Here is a 25,160-nt window from a genome sequence, read left to right as displayed (position 1 = left end):
TTTTGACAGAATGATGTGACGTGTTGCTCAATATTTTTTTAACTGGAAGAAATATTAATATTCTTATATAGTTTATTTAGTTTAATCTTTAGAATAATAAATATAATAATAATATAATATAATAATAATAATTATTATGAATATTCTATGCTGGCTGTTCTACCCTGACGTACTTTCTTTTATGTAAGCAAAATGGTGGATAAGGATACGCTTTTAAATTCCGTTTCTAGCCCTTCAATTTTCCTTAATGAGTATCTTATCACATGAACTGTTGCATAGGAATAATAAATATTGGACCCAGCTTTAAACACTGATATGGACTGCCATCAAGATATTTTTGCTATTAATCGATTTTATAAAAGTTAGATTTCTCATCGAGAGTGACTTTGTGTTAGATTATTTCAGATTAATAAAATGTTTATAATAAAAATCAATTAGATATATTTTTTTTTTTTTTATGGATCAGTTGTATTTAATGGAAATGAGAGAAGAGAAAGTGACAGAAGAGAAATATTTTAAGGAAAATGTTAACAGACTTGACTACATCCTATTTTTGCTGAGTCACACTGTCCACCCTTATTTATTGCTTTGGAAAGGTATCTTAAATTTCAATTCACAATTAAATGATGATTTTATTTTGGACAAAAATATATATACATTCTTATAAGAAAAATACTTAATATACATTTTTTTTATCTATTTATTTTAGTTCTATCTCTTGTTTTATATATCTTATAAATTTATCATTTATTTTCTCTCTTTAGGTTTTAGTTGAAGTGTCTATCAATATCTTGAATGTCCATCAAACATTTCTCTTTCATTTTAGTCATATCATCCATTCATATTATTATATAGTTGTCAAGCGGTTATTTTCAATTTTAAATTATTACTTTTCGAGTAAGTATAGTGAAAGGTAATGCGAATTTAGTTCTAAAATAATAAAATAGAAGAACTGAATTAAATAGATGAAGAAAGGATGAAGAGATAAATAAAGAAAAAAAAAGTTAATGGAGAAAACAATAAAGAGGAGAATGAATTTATTGACTTCTAGTTGAAAAAAAAACACTTGTTTACTTGAAAAGTACAAAAATTTTGTTATTAAATCTAACTCATATTAATAAAACACAGGTGGGAAATGTTATTTATATATTCTATTAATACTTATATATAGTTTGAAATTTCTTGAAAAGATATATATTAAATTTTAGGTTAAATCATGTTCTTTGTTATATTTTTATGAAAATTTCAAATCAGTCCTACTTATTTTTTTTTCTAAATTTGGTTTTTATTTTAAAAATTTTGATTCAATCATGTTACTTTTATTAGTACTTTACTACGTTAAACAGATACTAGGTATGGTTTATCTTTCTTAAATTTTAAATTTTAACTTTCTTAAAAATTTAAAATTTATGGTGTGTCAAATTGATGTTTTGTCACGGGAAGGTTGTCTGTAATATATGACAACGAGACACACAAGTCATTATCATGTATCATTGTCTTAATCACAATTTAATCTTTATAATATTTTATTTTGTCTTAATTTGATCTCAACTTTTTTAAAATTAAACAATTTCTTTTATCTCTGAATTAAAACAAAATTTAGTTTTTATATAAATGTTATACAAACATTTTAATTAAAATTTATATTTTTAGTAATATTAAGTTCATTTAAATTTATATTTTATATTGAATTTTATTTAAAATTGTTTTAAAGTTTTTAATAAAAAGTAATGTTAATTAAAAGTAATGTTAATAAAAAAAATTCAAAATTGATTTCAACAAAATTAATTTAAATTTGTCTATCAATTTCATTTCATAAAATAAAATAAATTTATCAACTTTTTCAATTCTTGTAAATAATTATATATTTTTAAATATGTAAAATTCAATAATTTATATACAAATATTTTAGTTGGTTTAAAAATAAAAATTGTATAAATTTAAATGTAAAATTTAAAACAATTTTATAATAATTTAAAATAAATAAATTTAACATTTCTAAATAATGTTAAATAAAGTTCAATGTAAAATATAAATATAAATAAATTTAATCTTAATCAAAATATTTAATAAAAATATTTGTATAATATTTATAAAAAAAATAAATTTGGTTTCAATTTAGAGATGGAAAATTTTGCATAATTTAAAAAAAATAAAACTAAATTAAGACAAAATAAAAATTCGGAAACCAAATTAAAATTAAGATAATGATGCCGTGTGACAGTGACTTCTGTCACATCAAACTACCATTGTCATGTGACATGATTTTAGCTTGATACGTGATTAATTTTTATTTTTTATAAATAAATATTTAAAAAAAAATCATAACTACAAACAGAAATAATCTAATTGTATCAAAATTTTCAAAATAAAAATCAAATTGAGAGGCATGGATGTTTATAAGGAATAGGGGTTGCTCTAAAAGAAAGTCGTTAGTTTCTGGGTTTTAATATGAACGTTATAAAGAGCTGTCATAGTTTGTGGATTTATATTGCATATAATTATCCTATTTATCACGCTTTTTGAAGTGTTGAGTAATGCTTTATTTGTAGCCATTATTTTGGATTTATGGATAATTAATATGATTTGTTCAATTAATTAGTTATGTTATCTGTGTTGGCTAATTAGGTTAACTGAATGGTTAAAACCGTATGTAGTGAAATAATCATATTAGCTGAACCGATGTTGATTTTGATATTTTGGATGGTTAATATTGTAAAGTTTGTTACTTGATTAATAATTTTACGTGGGTAATTTGAATTAGTAGATGATTTATATTGTAAGTTGGTTAAAACAATATTTCATCTACAATTAGCTACATAAAAAAATCTGAACATATTATCACAACATTTTTTTGTTTTAAATTTCGAATACTTATACAATGCTAGATAAGACGTGCATTAAGAAAATTAAACATAAATAAACTAGTGGTAAATTGTTTAAATTATAGTATAGGTTAGCCAATTGAATTACTTTAAATAGTTTTATAATATGACATGGCCAGCAAAGGTAGAGTGGTACATTGTAACAATCGGATATCAAAACGAGTTACTTTAAAAAATATTAATAAGCACTTAAAATAACAAAAAATAACTAAACAAATAAATCATACAATTATATTTATAAAATATATATTTTACTTCCTTTTCAAGTAACTGATACCGTATAAAAAGAAATTGTATTTGGTGTGTAAATTTGTGATTCTTTTATGTCAATTAATATATTAAATAAATCATGTATTAACCCTTTAAAAAATATTTAAAGAAATTACTCATATTCATTATTTCTAGCTAAAATCATATCAAATCTTAAAATATTTATTTCTTTCGCATTTAATTTTAAATTTAAAAATCTAAAACTTTAAAGAATAAAATTTGTCCTAGTTCTACTCTGACATCACAGATATATAATAACCACAATCATATAACTTAGGCGTCCACATTTCAATAAAGAGAACAGTCAGAGTAAAATAGTAATTCAGTAGCTGATATTACAGTCATCCACAAAAAGACAGAACTTAAAACTTAAACAGTTTAGAGTACTTCAAAATAACACCAACTTAAATTTAGAAATCCCAAAAATACTATACTGCATTATCAGCATCCTCCAACTCTTTCAAGGGAACCTCCTCAACAACATCTGCCTCCCATCCAAGGGGATGATCATCGCAAAGGAAAACATACACAGGCAGCACACAACAAAGAAGTAAGGGTGAGTTAGATAAACAAGCAGTAATCATATAGTTCGATCAATAAATATCATCGTGTTTAGCTACATATAAAGAACAATCAAGGCATACCACTTTAAACCATGACTCAAACACTCACACGACTCATCCGGATTGGTATAACTGTCGAACTATTGGTCGTCTTTGCACTTGCGTAGTTCAGCTGGCACTCCCCAACACTATGCAAGGTAAATCCCTCATCTGTCTATGTCTAAACTCTAAGACTATAGACGAGAACCTCCCTCTACTCTCACCACTTACACTGCTCTCCTCTATTTGAGCATGAACAGTGCTTCGAGTGTAGGGATAGACATACCAGTTCAAAGCTCCATACAGTTATACAGAACAACAACAACACCCCACACATCACTTTCAATCATCTCACCCTGAGATGTCCACTTCATACTCAATTACATCATTGTAGTTCACATTCATATGCTTTACAACCACTCAACAACACCATACATACATCCTGACAGTCAAACAACATCAATCAATCCAAACAGAAGAAGAAAAATGAGTGAGATCCCCACCATGCACCAGTTTACGTTCATATATATATATTCATATATATATATATATATATATATATATATATATATATATATATATATATATATATATATATATATATATATATATATATATATATATATATCATGGTTCTTATTTGGTAAATTCCTTGTCTAATTTTCATCATAGTAGATATCTTACTTTCCCCCAATTGGTCACCGAAGAGGGTTCAGATGTCTGAATGCATCAGACTCACCTTCGTGGCTAGCACATATGACTAGTCACAACGTACTGGACCAGGCCAGGGCTGCTCTATGATCAGGGATGTGCCAACTCAGGTTTTTAAGTCCCCTCTATCCTACCAACAAAGAAAGGCTTTTAACAAATGATTTAATTATCTAAGTTATTAAAATTGTCCGTGTTCTAGACATCAAATACCCAATAAAAATTATCCAATAAAAATTAACATCGTAGAACAGCTTCACAAGAACACACCAGTTCAACATTCAACCTGCATATATTTGTATAAAATAAATTCATACAAAAATAATTAGCTCCCCTTACTTGGAAAACTTCACAGTTTAGTTGACAGGGATGATCTAAATACTGCTCCTCACACCAAAATTCAAAGACACCCTATAAATCACCCAATGGTGATAGAATTAGCTTTTTAGGCTAGAAATTACCACAAATTTGAAGTAGAACACTTCTAGTGACATGCATTCAGTAAAATAGCAATGCCCTAGAACAAGAACCCGTTCGGTCCGTTACGGAGCCCTTGACGCGGTGAACGTTTGAGCACCAGCTATTCAAAAATTGAACGGTTCAAGAGGGTGGTATTTTAGAGAGAAGGCAGAGCGATATTTAGAAGATGAGTTTTTAGAGAGAGAAGGAAAAAGTTGGCAGAGTGGAAAGCTGACTTAGGAGAAAGACCCCTGCTAAGGTCATGTGTCTTTGATCTGATGGGTATGACTGCCCCACATAAGGCCCAAAGGCCCCTTTATTAATTTTAGAGGCCCTTACATCTACCAATAGATTTAACTTTTGAAGAAAAGATATATTATTTCATTTTGAATTCTTTTAATTTTAAACTATTGACTTACTAAAAGAATAAGTTATCTTAATTTGGATCACGAATCTAAAAAATATGAAAATATAACTTAAAGAAAAAAATGAAAATAAAATTAATATTTATCATTATAATTATTTTACTAAAAAATCATTATATATTAATTAAATTTAAAGACAAAAAAGAAATAATTACTATAAAAAAAATACGGACTATTTGCATCAAAACCTATCAGTTATTTAAAATATATATATAAAGGAAATTTAATTTGGTGTAAATTGTGAGAAACTCTTATCATTAATTAATACTTAATACATTAAATAATAGATGTATAAATCTTTTTTGAGAAAAATGTATAAATTTTCTTGAAAAAAAAATTAAAAGAAACGAATCTTCGTTAATATGATTCAATGAAAATTTCAAGTTAAAATCATATAAAATCTTAAATATATGTAAAATCTAGAAAATAATGTATTAAAGTTGATCAATGTTTTCAAATTATGAAACTGAATATTTTATTTTAAAATAATTCAATAGTATAAATAAAATTTTTTAAACTTATTTTATTATTTAAAATATATTTTATTTCTTTAAAAAATTGTCTCTTAGTTTTCTCTCTTTGAGTTTTTTCATCCATCCATATTTTTTGATGATCATGAAGTTTATAGAAGATTCTAACTGAGTTATCTCTACGTCTAGTCGATCAATTTCTGTCATAGAAAGTAAGTTTGGACTCATTTTTTCTACTTTTACTTTTAATATGTTTTTGGAAGAATAAGGAGGTGTAATTGCATGTTTAATCATGGGTTATGGAGTTGAAATTAATTGTTTATTGAGATGTGTATTATGAAGGTTCTTTAATATATCTTCATGATTCCCATATAAGTACAAATCATCTTTAACTAAAGAAATCAGGTTCTTCAACTAATAAATAATAAGAATGTATATAAAAAGCAAACAAGTAATTATGAGAAGATGTCCCAACAATGTAGAGTTAGAAGCTAACAGGAGCACAAGAATTTCTTGAAAACTAAAGGCTTGAATTGTGCATAATAAGTATGAAAAATGTCTCAAAAATGTTCTGATATTAATTATGAGAACATGTTCTGAGTTTTTTAGTGCTTTTGATCATTTTTAAATATGAAAAATGTCTCAAAATGATAATTTCAAATGATTGTAAATAAAAATATTATTTTGATATAGATCAGTAATACAAGTTGTTTTGAAAATGAAAATTTATAAAATGTAAAACAGTTTTTTATACCTAATAAATAAATTTCTTTAATTTTAAGCTACTCATGACATCTAAAGTCAAATAATATATTATTATTTATAAACAATACTAAGAAACTAGTAATATTTGTTCTTCTAGTGTATATTTAGATTTTTTTTGTTCTGAATAACTGGTTTTATCTTGCTTTGATTTCTGATTAATTAACCTAAATAATTTAATTTTTTCATAGACCAATTTTCAACCTGATTTACTTAGAACCCTTGAACCCATCCGGCTCACCAACCCAACTATTTTAATTTATTTATTTATTATTTTGTATTTTAATATTATTAGTTAACATTTTTATTATTATATTTAAATGAGAATAAAGAAAAAGGATGTTTTAAGAGACAAAAATATTATAAATTCATCAATTCAAGTCTCTGATCTTATAAATGGATAAATGACACAAAAATTATCAATATTATAAACTTTTTGGCTTTGTTTTTCAACTATATTTGAGTTGTATGTTAATTTTTTATTTTGAATTGTCTTTGAAGTTTAATATTATTTTAGAGTGAAATTATTTAAATTTGAATTACAAAAAAATTGTATTTTTTTTGGATTTAAAAAAAAATTATAATTAAGTGAGCCAGTGAGTCTACCCGTTTAACCCACCAATCCGTGGTCAGTTGGGTCGAGTTTAAATTTTTTCAGCTCACTAATAAATGAATCGGGTTGGGTTGACTCACTAAGTGGCCAACTCGTGGTGAGCTGGGCCGGGTTGAGCCGGTTGGCTTGTTTAGACAGCTCTCATTAGGACATTATAAAAGGGCACCAAAACATTTTGTAATTCATTCTTTGGTTTGTGATTTGTTTGTTATCCGTGTTATGTGCAATGGCTCCTTATTCTACAACAAACAATGGAAGAACATCAAATCAAAGAAAGAGAAAGATTGAGATCAAAGAAGTTGAACAGAAAAACAGACGACGCGTCACCTTCTCAAAACGAAAATTAGGACTTTTTAACAAGCTCACTGAACTTTCTCTTCTATGCAAAGCACAAACTGCTTTGATCATCACCTCTGAAAATGGCAACGTGTATTCCTGTGGTTACCCTAATACCGACGCCGTTCTCTATCGCTACGTCAGCGGAGGGTTTACCGAACTCTGCAGAGTTACACAAGACCAGCAAGAATATAACGAAAAGCAAAGGCTTGAATATGAGAATGTGCACAGGAACTTGAAAGAAAAGCATAAGCAATTGGAAGAATTGAAAGAAGCACAAAAGAGTCGTTCTTGTTTTGATTCTTGGTGGAATCTCTCCCATCAAAACATGTCTTTGGAAGATCTTGAAGAGTTTAAGACCTCTTTGGAAACTTTCAAGTTTAATCTCATCACACTGTTGCAAGAGAAAGAAACAAGTCTTCCATTAAGTATGGCATCAAGAAACTCCCAAAGCGTTCTTTAAGGAGTGTGGATTATAGTTTTTTACATGCGTTTTTATTAGATATGTTTATTCTTTTCAGTTATAGTTATTTTCTATTGTGATTAGATTTAGCATTTTCTTTTTCCTTCACTGTTGTATAATCTCCTTGCTGAGGTATTTTGTAATCATCTTCTTTCATTCAATAAACATTTTCTGTTATATTCTCATATTCTTCTTGTTCTTGCTTAATATCTTGTAATATGTTGTTAGTAATTTTTATTTGACACATGGAAACATATTCAAGTGCAAATATGATTTTTTTTTTCCGTTAAACGTTCTTTATTCTTTAAATAAAGAAAGTTACAAACAATCCTTTAGATTTCAGTGAAGATTACATATTAATTATATATTTTATTAATAAGCCTCTTACATTTCGTATTTTATTGTAATTATGAGTGTTAGATTTTTCAATAAATGATATAAAATGAAAGCAAGTTTATTTTTGAAGTTTGATGGGATCTGAAAACGGGATCATTATTTGAAGGAATTTTTGTTCCTTTTAATTAATCAAGAACAAAAGAAAGAGATTCATCTAATTATAATTATATTTCTGCTGATTGAACTAATTTTCATAAATTTTTGTCATCTATACTTATTAATGATAATGATAATACTTTGATATCACAAATAAATGAAGTTAAAATAATTTTGTGTCGGATTAATTAGAAATGATGATATATAACGCTCTATATTTAAATATTAAAAACCATTTGCTTAATTTTTTATGTCTAACTTAAAATGTTAGGTTGATTTATTTATATATATATATATATATATATATATATATATATATATATATATATATATATATATATATATATAAGTAACATTTGTGAAACTGAGATATATGAAAAAGAAATTTAATTTGGTAAGAAAATTGTGTGAAACTCTTACCATTAATTAATACTTAATACATTAATAAAAGATGTATAAACCTTTCAGAAAACAAATATATAATTTTTTCTTGAAAAAGATTTAAAGAATTTCATTAATATGATTCAATGAATATGTCAAGTTAAAATCATATAAAATCATAAATATACGTTCCATTTCTTTTGAATTTAACTTAAACTTTAAAATCCAAATTATATTTTCCAATTTCATGAATAAAATTTTATTTAAAATTTACGAAATAAAAAGATATATCAATGGCTATCTATTATATATGTGGCTAGATATTATCTCATATCAACATTAAGAAAATAAAATTTATTTTATATATTTTTTATTTTTCTTATCTTTTTAAATATTTAATCCATTTACCGTTTTAGAAAAAGACAAGTTTGTTAATTGGTCCAAACAAATTTTCTGAGAGCATAAATATAAAATTTATATATTGAAATAAAAGACTACATTTATATGTAATAATTGTTTTTACATATCTATCATATATATTTTATCTGTGGGCTGAGAGCGGATTTGCATAAAGATTATTTAATTTTTAATTTGGTTATTTTGAATTAATAAGCATAATGTTTTGAATGCAAATAAAAAAAATGTAATTTAAATATAAAGAGTGAAATATTTGTTCAAAACAAAATAATAATTATATTTTATTAATCTTTACTTTTTCGTTATTATTATTATTAAGATTTTATTATTGAAATTATAAGTATTATTAATGATAATGGTTAGGTTCACGCCCTAATTTACATGAATATTTAATTAATAACTCTTTTATACTTATATATAATAATGATTATAAATCACTTACAACATGAAATATTTGTCTTTTTTATTCAATATTAAAAAATATAATATTTTTTTAATAAAAACATATAATATATTTTACAATTTAAATTTGTCACCCGTTGTTGTATGTACATAGTGCAATAATCAGATTCAAACACAGTCCATCCTACTTTATATCGCATATTGTCATCTAAATAAATATGGACGAATATATATATATATATATATATATATATATATATATATGTATATGTATATGTATATATATATGTATGTATATGTATATATATATAAATAAAGAATATTAACAAAACAAAAACAAAATTTGATGTCAGCCATATGTTAAAAAAAAGTAGTAAATCCATACAGGGTGACGACATTTAAACTTACTATTATAAGTTTCAATAGAAATTCTAATTGAATTAAAAAGAACGTTTAACATTATTTAACTATATTAGCAAAGTCGTTCCTTCTTCAACCAATAAAAAGTCTTTTAGTGGCATAATGATGAAAATAGATATATCATATTTTGAGGTAATAGATAGTTAGTTATGAAATTGTAATATTAATATTTATTCATATTTAATTTGTAAATGTATTATAATTAATATCTGTAAAAAATTAGTAACAATTCATGATGAAATTTTTATACTTAATCAAAATTTTAAAAACTGATTTAGCAACCTACCAACATGGTCCTTTTCATCCAATGAAGTAAGAGTTCGTTAAATTGCACAAAGATTAATGCAGAAGGGATGTGACATTGATTATTGAGGTGGATATTGATGAAAAGTTTTGTAACGTAAAATAATTTAATATTTTAATTTATAAAAATTATTTTTGTTCAGAAACATTGGAGAGTGGTTGAAAAAAGAGAATCATTATCTTTCACTAGTGAATAAATTTATTTAAATATAATTAATTATATTTATTTAAATATAATTAATTAATATTAAGTGAAATTGTGTTTCACCTACTTGTTACTAACATAGAAGTTGTGCAGACTTAAAACAATTTCTTAATAATAAAATCATACCAAGAAGATTTATTTGTGTCTATAATTTTTCTTTTTAAAAATAACACTATTTATTTCTATTTTGAGGTGGAATTAGCCAGCCCCAAACACCAAGTTTTGTATTCATTCTTAGATTGTGATAATGTTTGCAAAAGAATAAATGAAAGTGAAATATTATTAAAGAAAAAGATATTTTATCGTAGATTGTTTTATAACATTTTGATATTTTGATATAGTACACATGTTATTTTTTTACTGATTCACTATTTATTTTTGTTACTGTATTAATGTATTCTAAATTTAATGAAAAAAATGACGTGTACTGTGTAAAAATATTATAAAAAAATCTGAATTAATATATTATTGCTTTATTATTAATTTCACACAAGCAACAATGGAAGCTTATAAGGAAAGGAAAAACTTGTTCTAAACCTATGTTATGTAACATTAACAATAACAATAGAGCTGTCAAAATGGGTCATAACTCGCGGACTAATCCAGTCCATCACGAGTTTGAGCCAGGTTGGATTTGAAAAAATTGTATTTTTTTTATGTGGATCAGATTTCAACCCGACTCATTTAAATCGGCTCATATGGGTTGAATCCGTGGTGGACTAGGTTGACCTACCAACCCACCTACCTAATTTTATTTTATTAAAATTTAATTTTAATTTTATAAAAAAATATTTATTAGTTTTTTTGTTTGAAAAAATTATTTAAGTTTCTTATTTTCAAAATTAATTAAACACCCATGTTGGGAGTGAAATTTGTTTAGATTTGAATTATAGAAAGTTTGTAATTTTTTTTACTTTTAAAAAATTGTAATTAAGTGAGTCAGTGAGCCAACCCGTTTACCCACAAACCCATGGTGGGTTGGGCCAGATTCAAATTTTTCTGACTCGCTAATAAATGAGCCGGATTGTGTTGACTCACTAAGTGACCAACCCGTGGTGAGCCGGACCGGATCGGGCTGGATGACCCGTTTTGACAGCTCTAATTAACAATTTAAAGAGTAGTAGTGCTGTAAAACACATTTGGGAAAGTTGGTATAGAAGATCCTAACTCAAAATGCTAAAATTACATGATAGCATTTATAATGTTTCTTGAAAGAAAAGAACATTCTTATAAAGGAATTTAATTAGAAGTAGTTAAGAAAGGAGAAAGAAGTTATCAAAGCATTATATCAGATTCTATCATAGCGTGGATTCAACATAAATATCCTAAGTTGTCCATAGTTTATTTTGTACTGTTTTTGTTTTATGGTATGTAAGATGTTAAATATATGAAGGCAATGGTGCAGGAAGCGATGGTGTAGTGTTGTAACAGAGAGTTTCAGGATGCAAATGGAAGGCAAAAGAGTGAAAGGAAAAGCAAATAAAGAAGATAAGTTTTGGATGAGAGATCCAAAGAGTGGAAATTGGATTCCAGAGAAACACTTTGGTGAAGTTGATGCTGCTGAGCTTAGGGAGAAGTTTCTGCCCAAACCACACACTAAATCTACCAATCAACTTAACTAGAATCTCGTTCAAACAAAAACCACTTATATGTAATAAATATATGTTCTTGATGGTCTCGCTTACCTCTATAATAAGTCAATTTCATCATCATTAATTGTTCTCTATATCCAATAATTCTATATTTACTTGGTCTCTTAACTTTTCATTGCATTTTTTAAAAATAAAATCTTAATATAATTTCAAATTTTAAAACAAAAAGTACCTTTAATATATATATATATATATATATATATATATATATATATATATATATATATATATATATAAGAGGTTTGTTAATGTTCGTACGCTTGTTTTTCAGTTGGTACATTTTAGTAATGTGTACCGGGTTTTAGTAGACAAAAATATCCTTATATATCATGGATTCTAAGTTTTAAGATTAAGGATATTTTAATAATTTTTATTTTCAAAACTAAAAAAAAAAAACCAAACCCTTACTCACCTCTCTCATTCTTCTCAACCTTTTCTCTGTCATCCCTATTGTAGTTCCAACTGAAAAAATCAGAATCATTTGTCGTTAAACAATTTGCCTTTGTAAAGAGTTGAGTCATTGACATATTCACCTTCAACCAAAGGTTCATTCAAGATATCTTCAATCTCACCATCTTCACTAACCTCTCTAATTTCATCATCTGCATATGTTAATCATCATCTCTAAAAAATCCTCCAAGCCAATTACCAATTCCTTCCGATGTCATTATGCTTGAAAATTAGATAAAATTATATACGACAAAAATTATAAAAAGAAAACTCATTATAAAATCATTTTTTGTAAGAAATTGTTTAACAACGAGTGTTTATGATTTTTTTTCAGGCCAATTACCAATTTCTTTGATGTCATTATGCTTGTGAAAATTAGATAAAATTAAATAAGACAAAAATTATAAAATGAAAACTCATTATAAAATCATTTTTTGTAAGATTGTTTAACATACAGTGTTTCTGATTTTTTTCAGTTGGGCTACCATAGGATGACAGAGAAAATGTTGGAGTGAGAGAGATGAAAGATAAAGGGTTGAGAGGAATGAAGAAGGTGAGCAAGGGTTTGAGGTTTCTCTTTTTTTCTTAGTTTTGAGAATAAAAATTATTAAGATACCCTTAACCTTAAAACTTAGAATCCATGATATATAATGGTATTTATATCTACTAAAATCCGGTACACATTGCTAAAATGTACCAATTGAAAAACAGGCGTACGCACGTTATATATACTTTATAACTCAATTATAAAATATCTTGATAGAATATATTTTTCTAAAATAAAAGAATTTTCAATGTGAGTTTTCTTGAGGAGAACACTTGGACCATGGTTGAATCCTCACCAAAATGAATCAAACTATAAGTAGTAAATAAATTTATGTATAAAAACTTAAGATACCGTAACTCAAAATCTTAAAATAATTAATTTATGAATTCATTTATTTATTATGTATATCATTCAACTTATTTGTTTTTAGTTAGGTGGAACTTTCAACTTGAATTCTTAATCAATTTTGCATTGGATTACTAAATACTATTATTGTAATTTATTAAAGATAATAGTATAAAACCTTTTGATACTATTTGCATATATAACTACTTTATTTAGATAATATTAAAGTTATATATAGTTTCATTATTTTAAAAGATTCATTTCATTAATTAGTATGTGTCAAGGAGAGATTTTTGTGTGTGTATATATTGAATTATATTAAAAAAGGTGACTTTTTAGTTTAATTAGCAAATAGTAATATCAAAAATTTACTTTTTATATTGTTCAAAATGTAATTTTAACTATATTCCTAACTAATTTACAATTTGAACATATGCAAATGAGAACAAAATCATTATAAATAAAATATTTTATTTTCTTTTATTAAATTATATGTATTCTTCTTTTACATTTATATTCACAAAAAGAAAATTTGACCATAAAAAAATTATTGTTAAAATTAACAATAATTTTTAGTGTGAATCTGATAATGAATAAACACTATATATATCCAATCCATTGTTATCCTTGGTAACATCGCATACTATAACTAACCATAAAGAATTAACAATGAGTTAGATCGGGTACAGATAACGTTTTTCCACTACTCAGTTTACATCAATAATCTATCCATTATCTGTTTCGTTACTAATTGAATATTTATTTAAAACATATTAGTGCATATTTTAAAATATGTATACATCCATAAATATTTAAAAAAATATATTTTATAATTTTTTAAAATAAAATTATAAAATAAATAAATTAAATTAAATTAAATATAAATTAAATATAACTTAAAATATAAATTGAATTTTAAATTTTTACAATAATAAATACCCAAGTATAATATTCTTGTTTATAAATAAATATTAAAATATTTACTATCTACTTTCCACTTATAATAAATATCTGCAGATATGAAACTGCAGCGAACTTCACAAAAAATAAAAGATATTTTTTATTTTATAAAATTATATTAGTGAACACAGCATTTAAAGTGTAAACTTGATGATTGAAACTAACAACGTGATTCTCATTTTTCCTTTAAAATTGGAATTGTTGAGAATGAGAATAAGAATATTAGAATGACATCCCTCTTGTTCACCCCTCCCCAAGAAGAAGAGCCCAATTCAGTTTTCACCCTCTATTAAAAAACAAAGTATGAAATTTCTTCTTCCAAATGTGCTTCCAGCTAAAAGGGTTAGTACCTCCCATACCAATTGGAGAATAGATTCTTGCAAACTCATTGGGGAAAATGCCTTTAATAATTCTTCTTGCCCGATTTTTTTTTTTTTTTATTGTCTGTTCAATGGATGATTGATCAGCGAGTTTGGGTTTTATGCTCATAGGTAGCCACTTATTACGATCTTAGTTAAGTGTATTTTACTCTCATATCACATTATTTCTTTTAGACTAATCTTACTTACGGTAATATGAGATTATAAATACTTCAAAAAGTTTTTATATCTAGTCAAAATTAATTACTTCTGAAACAGGAAAAATTGTTTAATCACTATGCAAACTCATGTATATAGAGTGAATGATAGATAAATGTGAGTTTAAAGTTCCCATCAATTAAAAAAAAGTAAAATAAAGTAAAATAAATACTATATAAATAGAGAACCCCTAAACCAATTAAGGAATTGGAGGCATGCGAAGTTTCATATCTTTTAAAACGAATAAGATCACTACAGAGTTGGGTGGCGGGTGGTCATAACAAGCTTCACAGCCACGTCAAGATTCGCCCGCTCATTGGAAAAGCGCAAACCCGTTCTATCCAGTTGAATACATTTAACTGCTCCAGTTGAATATAAAGTTCTATTCTTAAGTACAAAGAGTCATTCAGTAATAATTTAAAGAAGAATCACAATAAATCCAATATTCTTAGATTCGACTGATTTCCAATTAGTTTAGTACTTTGGAACATTAAATAAAAGATTTTATGTGTAATAAACCAACAACAGTGCAGCAGAAAAGGAAACGGCAATTCAATCTCAAACACTGTTTTATTGCAAATATAAGCAAATCTTATATTACACTTGGTGGTATTAGAACAAACCAGTCAACAGTAGTAACCCTCCATGTCCATTATGCCACTACAGTCAGATACTAATGGCATTTCACTTATGTTTACCTTTCACTGTTAATGTTCAGCTGGCAAATGTAAAATTCAAAGAGAAAACACCCACTGATATAATGAAAGTGTTTTTCGCTTTAAATCTCGGTCAGTGTTAGGCCAGCCAGGAACTTCACTTTTCCAATCCATATTATATAGTAATTTTGAAAGAAGAAATCCAAAGCAGATATCTCACCAAGAACAACGGAACAAAATAATAATCTTAATTGTCATCTCGTGGAGCTAACATTATCTAATACTTACTTGCGAATTAGAGTATAACTCAAACACTTCTTCAACTTCAAAAATTTAAATCAAATCTTGGGACAACAAAAGACAGAAGAATAAAAACAATTAGAAAATTGGATTTAATAATATGTTTGTACATGTAAATAACACTTCCTAATATAAAGATCTTCCATAATTTCTATGTTTGTACATGTAAAGAACATTTCCATAAGGGTACCAGATCCTATGATCTATAAGAGGCAGGACAAATATTCAAAAGATACTAAATCAGAACCTAATTCCAGAATTTAACAATATGTTTGTACATGTAAATAACACTTCCTTCTATAAAGATCTCCCATAATTTCTATGTTTGTACATGTAAAGAACACTTCCATAAGGGTACCAGATCCTATGATCTATAAGATGCAGGACAAATATTCAAAAGATACTAAATCAGAACCTAATTCCAGACTGGGGAGGTGATGATTCTATTTATGGTTAATCATATCATCGTCATTCTTCTTCTTAGACTTTCGATATTTCTCCTCAACTTGCTTTGCATGTACCAAGGCAGTGTCTGCTAGCTTCCTCAAATTAGGAATTTGATAATTCTGAACCAAGTAAATCCCAACCGTCGTCCCAGCAATGAAAAGGAAGCTACTCCTAATTATGCCCATTATAGTTGCTTGAGTGGTTGAAATGAAATATCTGGTATTGTAATATCACTTTGCAAGAATCACCATTAGAAATAAAAAAAATAAAAATAGAATAAGACAGAATTGTACTGAAGAAGTAATTTGTTTTGTGGTTTTATTCCACCGCCTTCGTGCATTGTGTTTATCATTATCAGATTCCATCTTCTCACGACACATTCCTCTTTACATAAACATTAAAATATTCATTGAACCAAATGAAAAACAATGAACTAACTATCTGGACAATGATATCAGGATGATGCAGAGAGCAACAATATTATGTAATAATCTAAATGATTCGGGTAATCAAATTTTAACTTAAGAAAAAGTATTTTCACGATACTAATTAACTCTATTTCCAGAATAAGCAAATTCAAAGAAAATTGGATGCCGAAAAACATGGTTATGAAGAGTTGTTAGCAACCGATTAGTCAACTAATCAATCATAAAAACAAAAATATCTATTGTTCTATACAATTTCGACAGAAGATGCTGCAAATTATACATAGACCAACAACTTAAAAAATCCATTCCATAGTTAATATAAATTGAAGAAAAAAATATCGTACCAAATCTCGAGAGGTGGACGATACTGATCTGATTTCTAGATACCGAAATGGAAAATGGAGGAATGTGACGGTAGATAAGAAACTCTGGAAAACCTAAAACGATTTGGGGAAAAAGACCAGAAACACAGCACCGCCATTGCCCATCTCTTCTCCGCGCTTTTAAACGCATCGTTTCACTCTGTTAATGAGGAAAACATGTCTTATTTCTTTAATTAATTTTAATAATTTAACTTTTGTAAGGGAATGTAAACATATATAGACAAAATATATTTTTGGTCCTTAATCAACTAATTTTCTTTATTATGTAATAATAATATTTTTTAAGAACATTTCTAATATTAATGATTTTCTATTAAATTAAAACATTTATTAAATTAAATATTTTGTTACAAAACCTATATATTAAATATGAAAAGATATTTGGGTGATGTCTCAAATAAATCAAGAAAACCTATAGAGCAAATATTTGATATGTACCTTAAGAGTAAATAATATTTTACTTAAGAGTTTTGTGATGAGATCTTAAGGATTAAAGGATTTTCCTTTAATGAAACCAATATACACTTGTTAAGAGTAAAAAAAGAAAAAAAAGAAAAAATAAAAATACAAAGGAAACTATTTTATTTTTATATTCTTTCGCTCAACTTCAATATATACAAAATATATAACAAATGGAATCATTTTATATTCAGAGTGTCCGAAGTAAAATAATTTTATCTCGCTTCTATATTAAGATTAAGTATTAAGAAAAATTAACATAATTTTTGATAAATTACTTAATAAATTAAAGTGTTTAAGTACTTTCAAAAAATGTATAAGAACAAATATGAAAAATAAAGATACATGTACATACATTTCCCATCTTATGTTCAAATTAAAAAAATAAATATTACTTATTCTTTACTCATATCTAGTCAAATACAATGATTATGGTTGTTTGTGTGTCTAAGCACATGAGGAGTTTCTAGGTTGTGAATCATATCAAGATGATTGTGATCAGAATAAGAAAATAGTTTCTAAGCATTTTAAAATAACTATTTTGGAAATAATTTAACATTTTTGGATGGTTTTTTTTTTAAAGAATCAAATTGATGTCAATGTTTTCTTACTATAATAGGGATATTTAAAAATTAAATTTTTTTTATCAGGTGCGAAATAGTCAAATATTCTTTCCGTCAAAATGAAACTGGTTGATTAGTTCACCCACCTTTTTAAATTTTTTTAAAATCTTTTTACTTTTTAATATCTTTAAAATTCTCTATAAATATTTTTTAAGTTTGAATTGATTAATTAATATTTTCAATTCAATAAATTAAAATTATTATAAATATATATTAAATTATTCTTATTATAATTAATAAATGAAATTTAATTTATAAATGTTAATAATGATATATTTAAATCTTTCTAAAATATAATACTAAGAAATTAATTTTTATTTTAACTTGAAAACAAGCGTATTCCAATCAAAGTGGAGTAACATTAAAATTTTTAAGCAGATTCACCAAATTTTGATAAGCCCGGTGCGGGGTCTACAAATAATTACGTTCCTTGGAGAATCTAATGAGAAATTAATGCTTTATTGTAGTGTGTTCGTTACACTAGTGGCATTCATAGTAATGTAAATTCCAACGTTGCCTTTTTGCATGCAACATTTAAAATAAAACGGTCAAATATTTAAGACCCATGAGTATCAGTATCAGTCACCTTTTGCATTCTCTATGTTTTCATTTCCTCTACTCTTCTTCCATCATCCTCTTATAAATGTGTGTGTATATATATATATATATATATATATATATATATATATATATATATATATATATATCAGAGAGAATGTAACTATTTTCTTCTGAAATGGAGGGAACTTCATACGCATCTTCATCTGGGAATGTTTCCTCCACTGCTGAAGATCCTTTGGTTGACGATTTCTACTTTTCAGCACTTCACGATGCTGAAGAAATATTTCCAATTTCGGATGAGAAATATGCCGAAGAGTTACAACTCCAGGAAGCCCTCCATTCCTCCGCAATGTCAAGCGCTAGGGCTGAAAAAGAAGTTGTTATAGTGGACGAAGATGATGACGGCGACCACCATTTGAGAAAGCTTAAGGGGAAACAGAAAGATATCGGTGAATCTTCCCATGGCTACTGTGGTATTTGCATGGATGCGAAATCTGGAGAAGAAATGTTCAAGAACCAAAACTGTTCTCACCTTTATTGTGTAGATTGCATTGGAGGACATGTTGCTGCAAAGATTCAGGAAAATATATCAATGGTGAAATGTCCTGAGCCAAAATGCAAAGAGGTTATAGAGCCTGAGAACTGTCGTTCGATTATCCCCAAAGAAGTGTTTGATAGATGGGAAAATGCTCTTTGTGAGAATGTAGTGCTTGAATCGCAAAAGTTTTACTGTCCTTTCAAGGACTGTTCAGCTATGATGATATGTGATGAAGGGGAAATAGTAACTATTTCTGAGTGTCCACATTGTAACAGATTGTTTTGTGCACAGTGTAAGGTTTCATGGCATGCAGGAATAGATTGCAGTGAATTCAACGCCTTGGAGCATGATGAGAGAGGGAGGGAAGATCTGCTGGTGCTGGATCTTGCCAAGAACAAAAGCTGGAGAAGATGTCCAAAATGCAGATTCTATGTGGAAAAAAATGAAGGATGTTCTCATATTTCTTGCAGGTTGGTGATTGTGCTGCATTGTTTTAAAAAGACTTGTTTTTTGCGGAAAAGAAGCAACAGTTGTTTGGAGAGTGATAATTTGAAAATGTTTATGTTTTTGTTTTGTTGGACTGAATCCTGTTCTAACAAGCTGTTGATTTTTGTAGATGTGGTAAGGAATTTTGTTATGCTTGTGGATCCTCTTGGTCACAGCACCATGCATGTTAACGTCAACAACTCTTAGCAAAAGCTTGTAGTTGATGTGAATTTTAAGAGAACAAAAACATTATGTTTTGGAATACAATTGTTTATCAGTGTAATGTTTACATGTGTTAATTCTCTCTATGTATATTTATGTTTGCCATAGTTGGATATTTTGAATAAATTTAGCTGTTTAATTTTGAGTTTTTTTAGTACTTGACTGCCTGCAAAGTTATATTATTTGTCGACGATCATGAACTAGGTTAAGATACAAATGGTAATTAGTCTTATGCAATGTATTTAAGGAATAATTTTTTAATATTTACAACTAAAATGAATGATTCTATTTAAGTTGTATTTCTAGTCTATGTATGTCATGTTGTCCTATATGCTGAAACTAGTTCTGTGTACGCGTTAAATTGAAAATTGAATAATTTTATGTTATTCTTTTACATGTAAGAGAATATGAATTAGAAAATTGAAAAGGGAAAATGAAGGAATAAACGCATAATGGAATGTTGTTTTTAATGTGCATTTTATTATATTTTTATTTATCATGATAAAATGTAGGCTTGGGAAAGAAAAATTAAACATGGACAGTAACTTATGACAATATTGAGAAATGGAAATTTTTTTTTCAGCCTTATATTAGATAAATAAAAGGACAAATTATAAAGCACGGTGACTACATTTAAACTTACCATGGAAATTACTATAGAAACTAATAAAAATAATAATAATAATACAGATTATTTTATAATAAACAAAAAATAAACTAAAAAGTATCAAAGAAAAAAATATTTTTTTTATAAAATAAATTATATTTTTTATCTTCTTCTTTGTTTTTTCCACAATAATAAATAATTATTATAACCACTTTTATGTTCCAGTTTCTTTCTATTTATTCTCTTATAACTACCATTCTCTTCTCCACATTTATCTCAATCTTCTAATCCTACTTAATATTATAAAATATCTGATGGAAAAAATCAATCCCCCAACAACTTCCCAACAAAATAGGTTTTGCCCAGCACATAAAAGGAAAAGCGTTTTTGGCATCAAATCCTGTCCATTTTATATGCATCTGGACTCCTATAGCAGGTAATTTCTTTTCCTACATCACTTGCTTATCTCATGATCGTAGTTCCATTTTTTCTCTCACAGATCTCAAAAATAGTTTATCCGTAGCTAAACTGGCACGGATGTAAAGAAGGTTTTGTCGCTCAAATGCGTGATAATTCTTCACAGTTTTAGCATCTGCAGCTACTGGCAGTGAGGTTCCTGGTGAAGCTTTGGAGCGAAAGAATTATGTTAAGTGTTTTCTTTCGATTCAAGAACGGTAAATACGACTTTTGTTATAAGATGCTGATGGAAATTTGATGTTATTTTGTTTCATTCTTGCGACTAAACATAGCAACAATTGCAATACCTTTTTCGTATTGAAAAAATAGAAAGTTTGGGTTTACTTTATTTTATTTTATTATGAAGATTGAAAAATATATATAACGTGGGTTTATAGGGCTAATGTTTAATGAAGATACACATTTTGCTTTTTGATATAAGCAAACAAGAAGGAAAGAGAATATATTATTTTCTTGTCTAACATAATGTAATGATTTTATAATGTGTAAGTGTATTATTATTGTTTAAGGACTCTAATTATTTTCTGTATTTTTATATTTTTAATTTTATTTTTATTGTGTTTTTATTTATTGTTACTTTTTTTATTTGAACTAACAAGTTGAGTGTTCATACACTATTCATTTATTATTTAATATAAAAGAATATCATTTTTATTTTTTTTATCCTTTAGTTTATTTTTCCTTGAAAATTTTTAATTTAGTTAAAATAATTTTTACTATCTTTCAACCATCATTTCTTTTTAAATATTTGAGGTTAAATAAATGATGATCTTTGTTTTAAAAGAAATTAATTAACTTATATTGAAAAAATAAAAAAGTAAAGATAGAGTAAAAAATTTATATTAAGATAATTTTTTTTCTTTTAGAATTTTTTTTATGGGGGTATGGAGGGAGCTTCATCCTCATCTTCATCCATGAATTTTCCCTTCACTGCTGAAGATCATCACGTGGTTAACTATTTCTATTTTTCAGTACTTTTCGGTGGTGACGAAATATTTCCAATTTCGGATGATAAATATGCTGATGACGGTGACCACCATTTGAGAACCCTCAAGGGTAAACAGAAAGAGATCGGTGAATCTTCCCATGGCTACTTTGATATTTGCATGGATCTCAAACCTAGAGAAGAAATGTTCAAAAACCAAAACCGTTCTAACCTTTTTTGTGTAGATTGCATTGGAGAACATGTTGCTGCAAAGAACAACTATAAATATGCTGAAAAGCTGCAATTACAACAAGTCCTCTATTCCTCCACAACGTCAAGTGTTAGGGATGAAAAAGTTGTTAGAGTGGACGTAGATGATGACGGTGACCAACATTTTGGAACCTTCAAGGGGAAACAGGAAGAGATCGGTGAATCTTCCTATGGCTACTGTGGTATTTGCATGGATGCCAAATCTAGAGAGGAAATGTTCAGGAACCAAAACTGTTCTCACCTTTATTGCGTAGATTGCATTGGAGGACATGTTGCTGCAAAGATACAGGAAAATATAGCAATGGTGAAATGTCCTGAACCAAAATGCGAAGGGGTTATAGAGCCTGAGTACTGTCATTCGATTATCCCTAAAGAAGTGTTTGATAGATGGGAAGATGCTCTTTGTGAGAATGTGGTGCTTGAATCACAAAAGTTTTACTGTCCCTTCAAGGATTGTTCAGCTATGATGATATCTGATGAAGAGGAAGTTGTCATCACTTCATCGGAGTGTCCACATTGCCATAGACTGTTTTGTGCACAGTGCAAGGTTTCCTGGCATGCAGGAATAGACTGTGAGAAGTTTCAGAGGTCGAAAAGGGAGAAAGGAGAGAACGAAGACTCATTGGTGATTGAACTTGCAAAGACTAAACGTTGGAGAAGATGTTCAAAATGCAAAATTTACGTAGAAAGAATTGATGGATGTACACATATTTCGTGCAGGTTTGTGTTTTACATATTTCAAACCACTCTTTTATCTTATGAAAGTAGAACATGTTTCTAGGAATTTCGATTATCGATTTTTTCGTGTTATACCTATGTTGATATTGAACTTGAGAATCTTGACTATGTTTGTAGAGTGTTGAATAGATGTTTGTTGATCGGATCCATTGAGAGTATATGTTAGAAAAATGGTAGTTAGGACCATTTTAATCTTGTAAAAGATTGTCAAATGATAGTTACTAGTGTCAAAAATTTTTTTTCTTTCATGAGAGTTTTCTTTTGCATTTTGAATGTATGTTTATTATTATTTCCTTTTTTAAATGTAATTCAATTAGAACAATATATAACCTTTTTACATGATGGTTAGTTTATTTTGCAGATGTGGCCATAAATTTTGCTATGCATGTGGATTGTCTTGGACTTCTAAACATTATTCGTGTGTAGTTCGTTAGGTTGAAAGAATCCCCCAAGATTTGGAATCTATTGTTGAGTGAGTACATTTGAGATTTTGGATTTTGCATAATTGCTGTTTGCAGTATGTTCAAATTTGGATTATTAAGCTTATCAGAACTATTAGTAGTTTATTCAGTGATTATTATCAGATTTGTCTTTTCAATCTAGAATTTCTTTAGGATTAATACTTTTATTCCCCAAAATGTAAAATTTACGTAGAAAGAATTGATGGATGTACACATATATCATGCAGGTTTAAATGTAATTCAATTACAACAATATATGACCTTTTTACATGATAATTCCTTTGTTTTGCAGATGTGGCCATGAATTTTGCTATGTGGATTGTCTTGGAGTGGTACACATTATTCATGAGTAAGTTTTGGTGAGACCAAGTTGAAAGAATACTCCAAACATTGGAATTTATGGTTCATTGAGTACATTTGAGATTTTGGATGGCCATGTTAACTTTTGGATCATTAACCTTATCAGAACCATTAGTAGTTTATCCAGTAATTATTAATAGATTTATCTTTTCAATCTAGAATTTCTTTAAGATTAATACTTTTATTTTCCAAAACATCTTTTCTTTTTTTAATCAAAATAGGTATTTTTCTGAAATACATTCTTTTGTTAGGCTTTTCGGAAGTTAATTTATTTTATCAATATTTTTTTCAGCTTGGTTACATAAGCGAAAGTAATATAAGTATATTAAAATGAGAAAGACCACTATAAAAATTAAAGAAAGAAAATGTTTAAGAACAAATTGAACCATATATTTTATTATGTTTGTGTGTTAGTTTTGGAAAAATACAAATTCAAGACAAATTGGTTACTTTAAACAAACAAATAATGAAAGCATTAATAGAAATAATTGATATATGCCTATGCTGAATGAGTCAGTTTAGTGTAGGAGAGAATAATGTTTAGGGTTATTTGTATAAATGATAAGAAAACAAGTTTAAATAAGATTTATGTCAATTATTTATTTTTGTTAATTTGGTGATTGCTTATCTTGTTTTATTATTAGTTTTTTTTATTGTTATCGTTGAAAGAGATATGAAATTTTATAGTCGTGTTACAAATAATAACAAAATCTCACATTTTTACATCCGATTTAATAGTATATTGCAGTTAAAAGAGACATGACATATCAAGAAATGAGAGGATAAATTTTTCATTGAGAATAGATACAAAAGTTTATTATAATTATCACTTAACTTATATTTTTATACTTCAAAGACTATTGTACTAAATTAAAACTCTAAATATCTAAATCTAAATTTTAGTATTACTTCCTTCACATTAAGGTAATTATTACAAACAAGAAAGACAAAAAAAAAATGTAATTTAATGTATTAAAAGCAATCATATTTCATGTTTATATAATTAGACATATAAAATTTATAGAAACAATAAATCCGAAGTCATACGGTTATTTCTTCTAAACTTCCATCTAG

General features: G+C 27.0%; 4 protein-coding genes across 6 annotated transcripts; 3 read left to right on the top strand and 1 right to left on the bottom strand.

The window, feature by feature from the left end:
- The first annotated feature begins 7,420 nt into the window (after nucleotides 1-7,420).
- On the top strand, nucleotides 7,421-7,993 carry LOC108346406 (agamous-like MADS-box protein AGL29). The gene has a single exon (XM_017585489.1). It carries the CDS (start codon nucleotides 7,421-7,423, stop codon nucleotides 7,991-7,993), a length of 573 nt encoding a protein of 190 aa, XP_017440978.1.
- An 8,177-nt stretch (nucleotides 7,994-16,170) lies between these two features.
- On the bottom strand, nucleotides 16,171-17,497 carry LOC108347094 (uncharacterized). 3 transcript variants are annotated; one of them, XM_017586217.2, is made up of 2 exons: nucleotides 17,321-17,497; nucleotides 16,171-16,932 (listed from the first exon to the last, which is right to left on the bottom strand). In XM_017586217.2, the coding sequence occupies exon 2, from the start codon at nucleotides 16,731-16,733 to the stop codon at nucleotides 16,545-16,547; it is 189 nt and encodes a 62-aa protein (XP_017441706.1). In that variant the 5' UTR covers nucleotides 16,734-16,932; nucleotides 17,321-17,497; the 3' UTR covers nucleotides 16,171-16,544. The 3 variants fall into 3 exon arrangements, with proteins under 3 accessions (XP_017441706.1, XP_017441708.1, XP_017441707.1); XM_017586219.2 differs by having other exon boundaries at nucleotides 16,171-16,781; XM_017586218.2 differs by having other exon boundaries at nucleotides 16,171-16,764; nucleotides 17,321-17,496.
- Nucleotides 17,498-19,177: 1,680 nt separating this feature from the next.
- Nucleotides 19,178-20,217, top strand: LOC108346407 (E3 ubiquitin-protein ligase RSL1-like). Its single transcript, XM_052868640.1, has 2 exons — nucleotides 19,178-20,010; nucleotides 20,157-20,217. Exons 1-2 carry the CDS (start codon nucleotides 19,178-19,180, stop codon nucleotides 20,215-20,217), a joined length of 894 nt encoding a protein of 297 aa, XP_052724600.1.
- Nucleotides 20,218-22,216: 1,999 nt separating this feature from the next.
- LOC128194051 (uncharacterized) lies at nucleotides 22,217-23,394 on the top strand. Its single transcript, XM_052868639.1, has 2 exons — nucleotides 22,217-23,152; nucleotides 23,383-23,394. The coding sequence occupies exons 1-2, from the start codon at nucleotides 22,217-22,219 to the stop codon at nucleotides 23,392-23,394; spliced, it is 948 nt and encodes a 315-aa protein (XP_052724599.1).
- The last annotated feature ends 1,766 nt before the right edge of the window (nucleotides 23,395-25,160 follow it).

Source organism: Vigna angularis, chromosome 9 (assembly GCF_016808095.1).
Source record: "Vigna angularis cultivar LongXiaoDou No.4 chromosome 9, ASM1680809v1, whole genome shotgun sequence".
Taxonomy (NCBI): Eukaryota; Viridiplantae; Streptophyta; class Magnoliopsida; order Fabales; family Fabaceae; genus Vigna; species Vigna angularis.
This window is presented reverse-complemented; position numbering and strand designations above follow the sequence as displayed.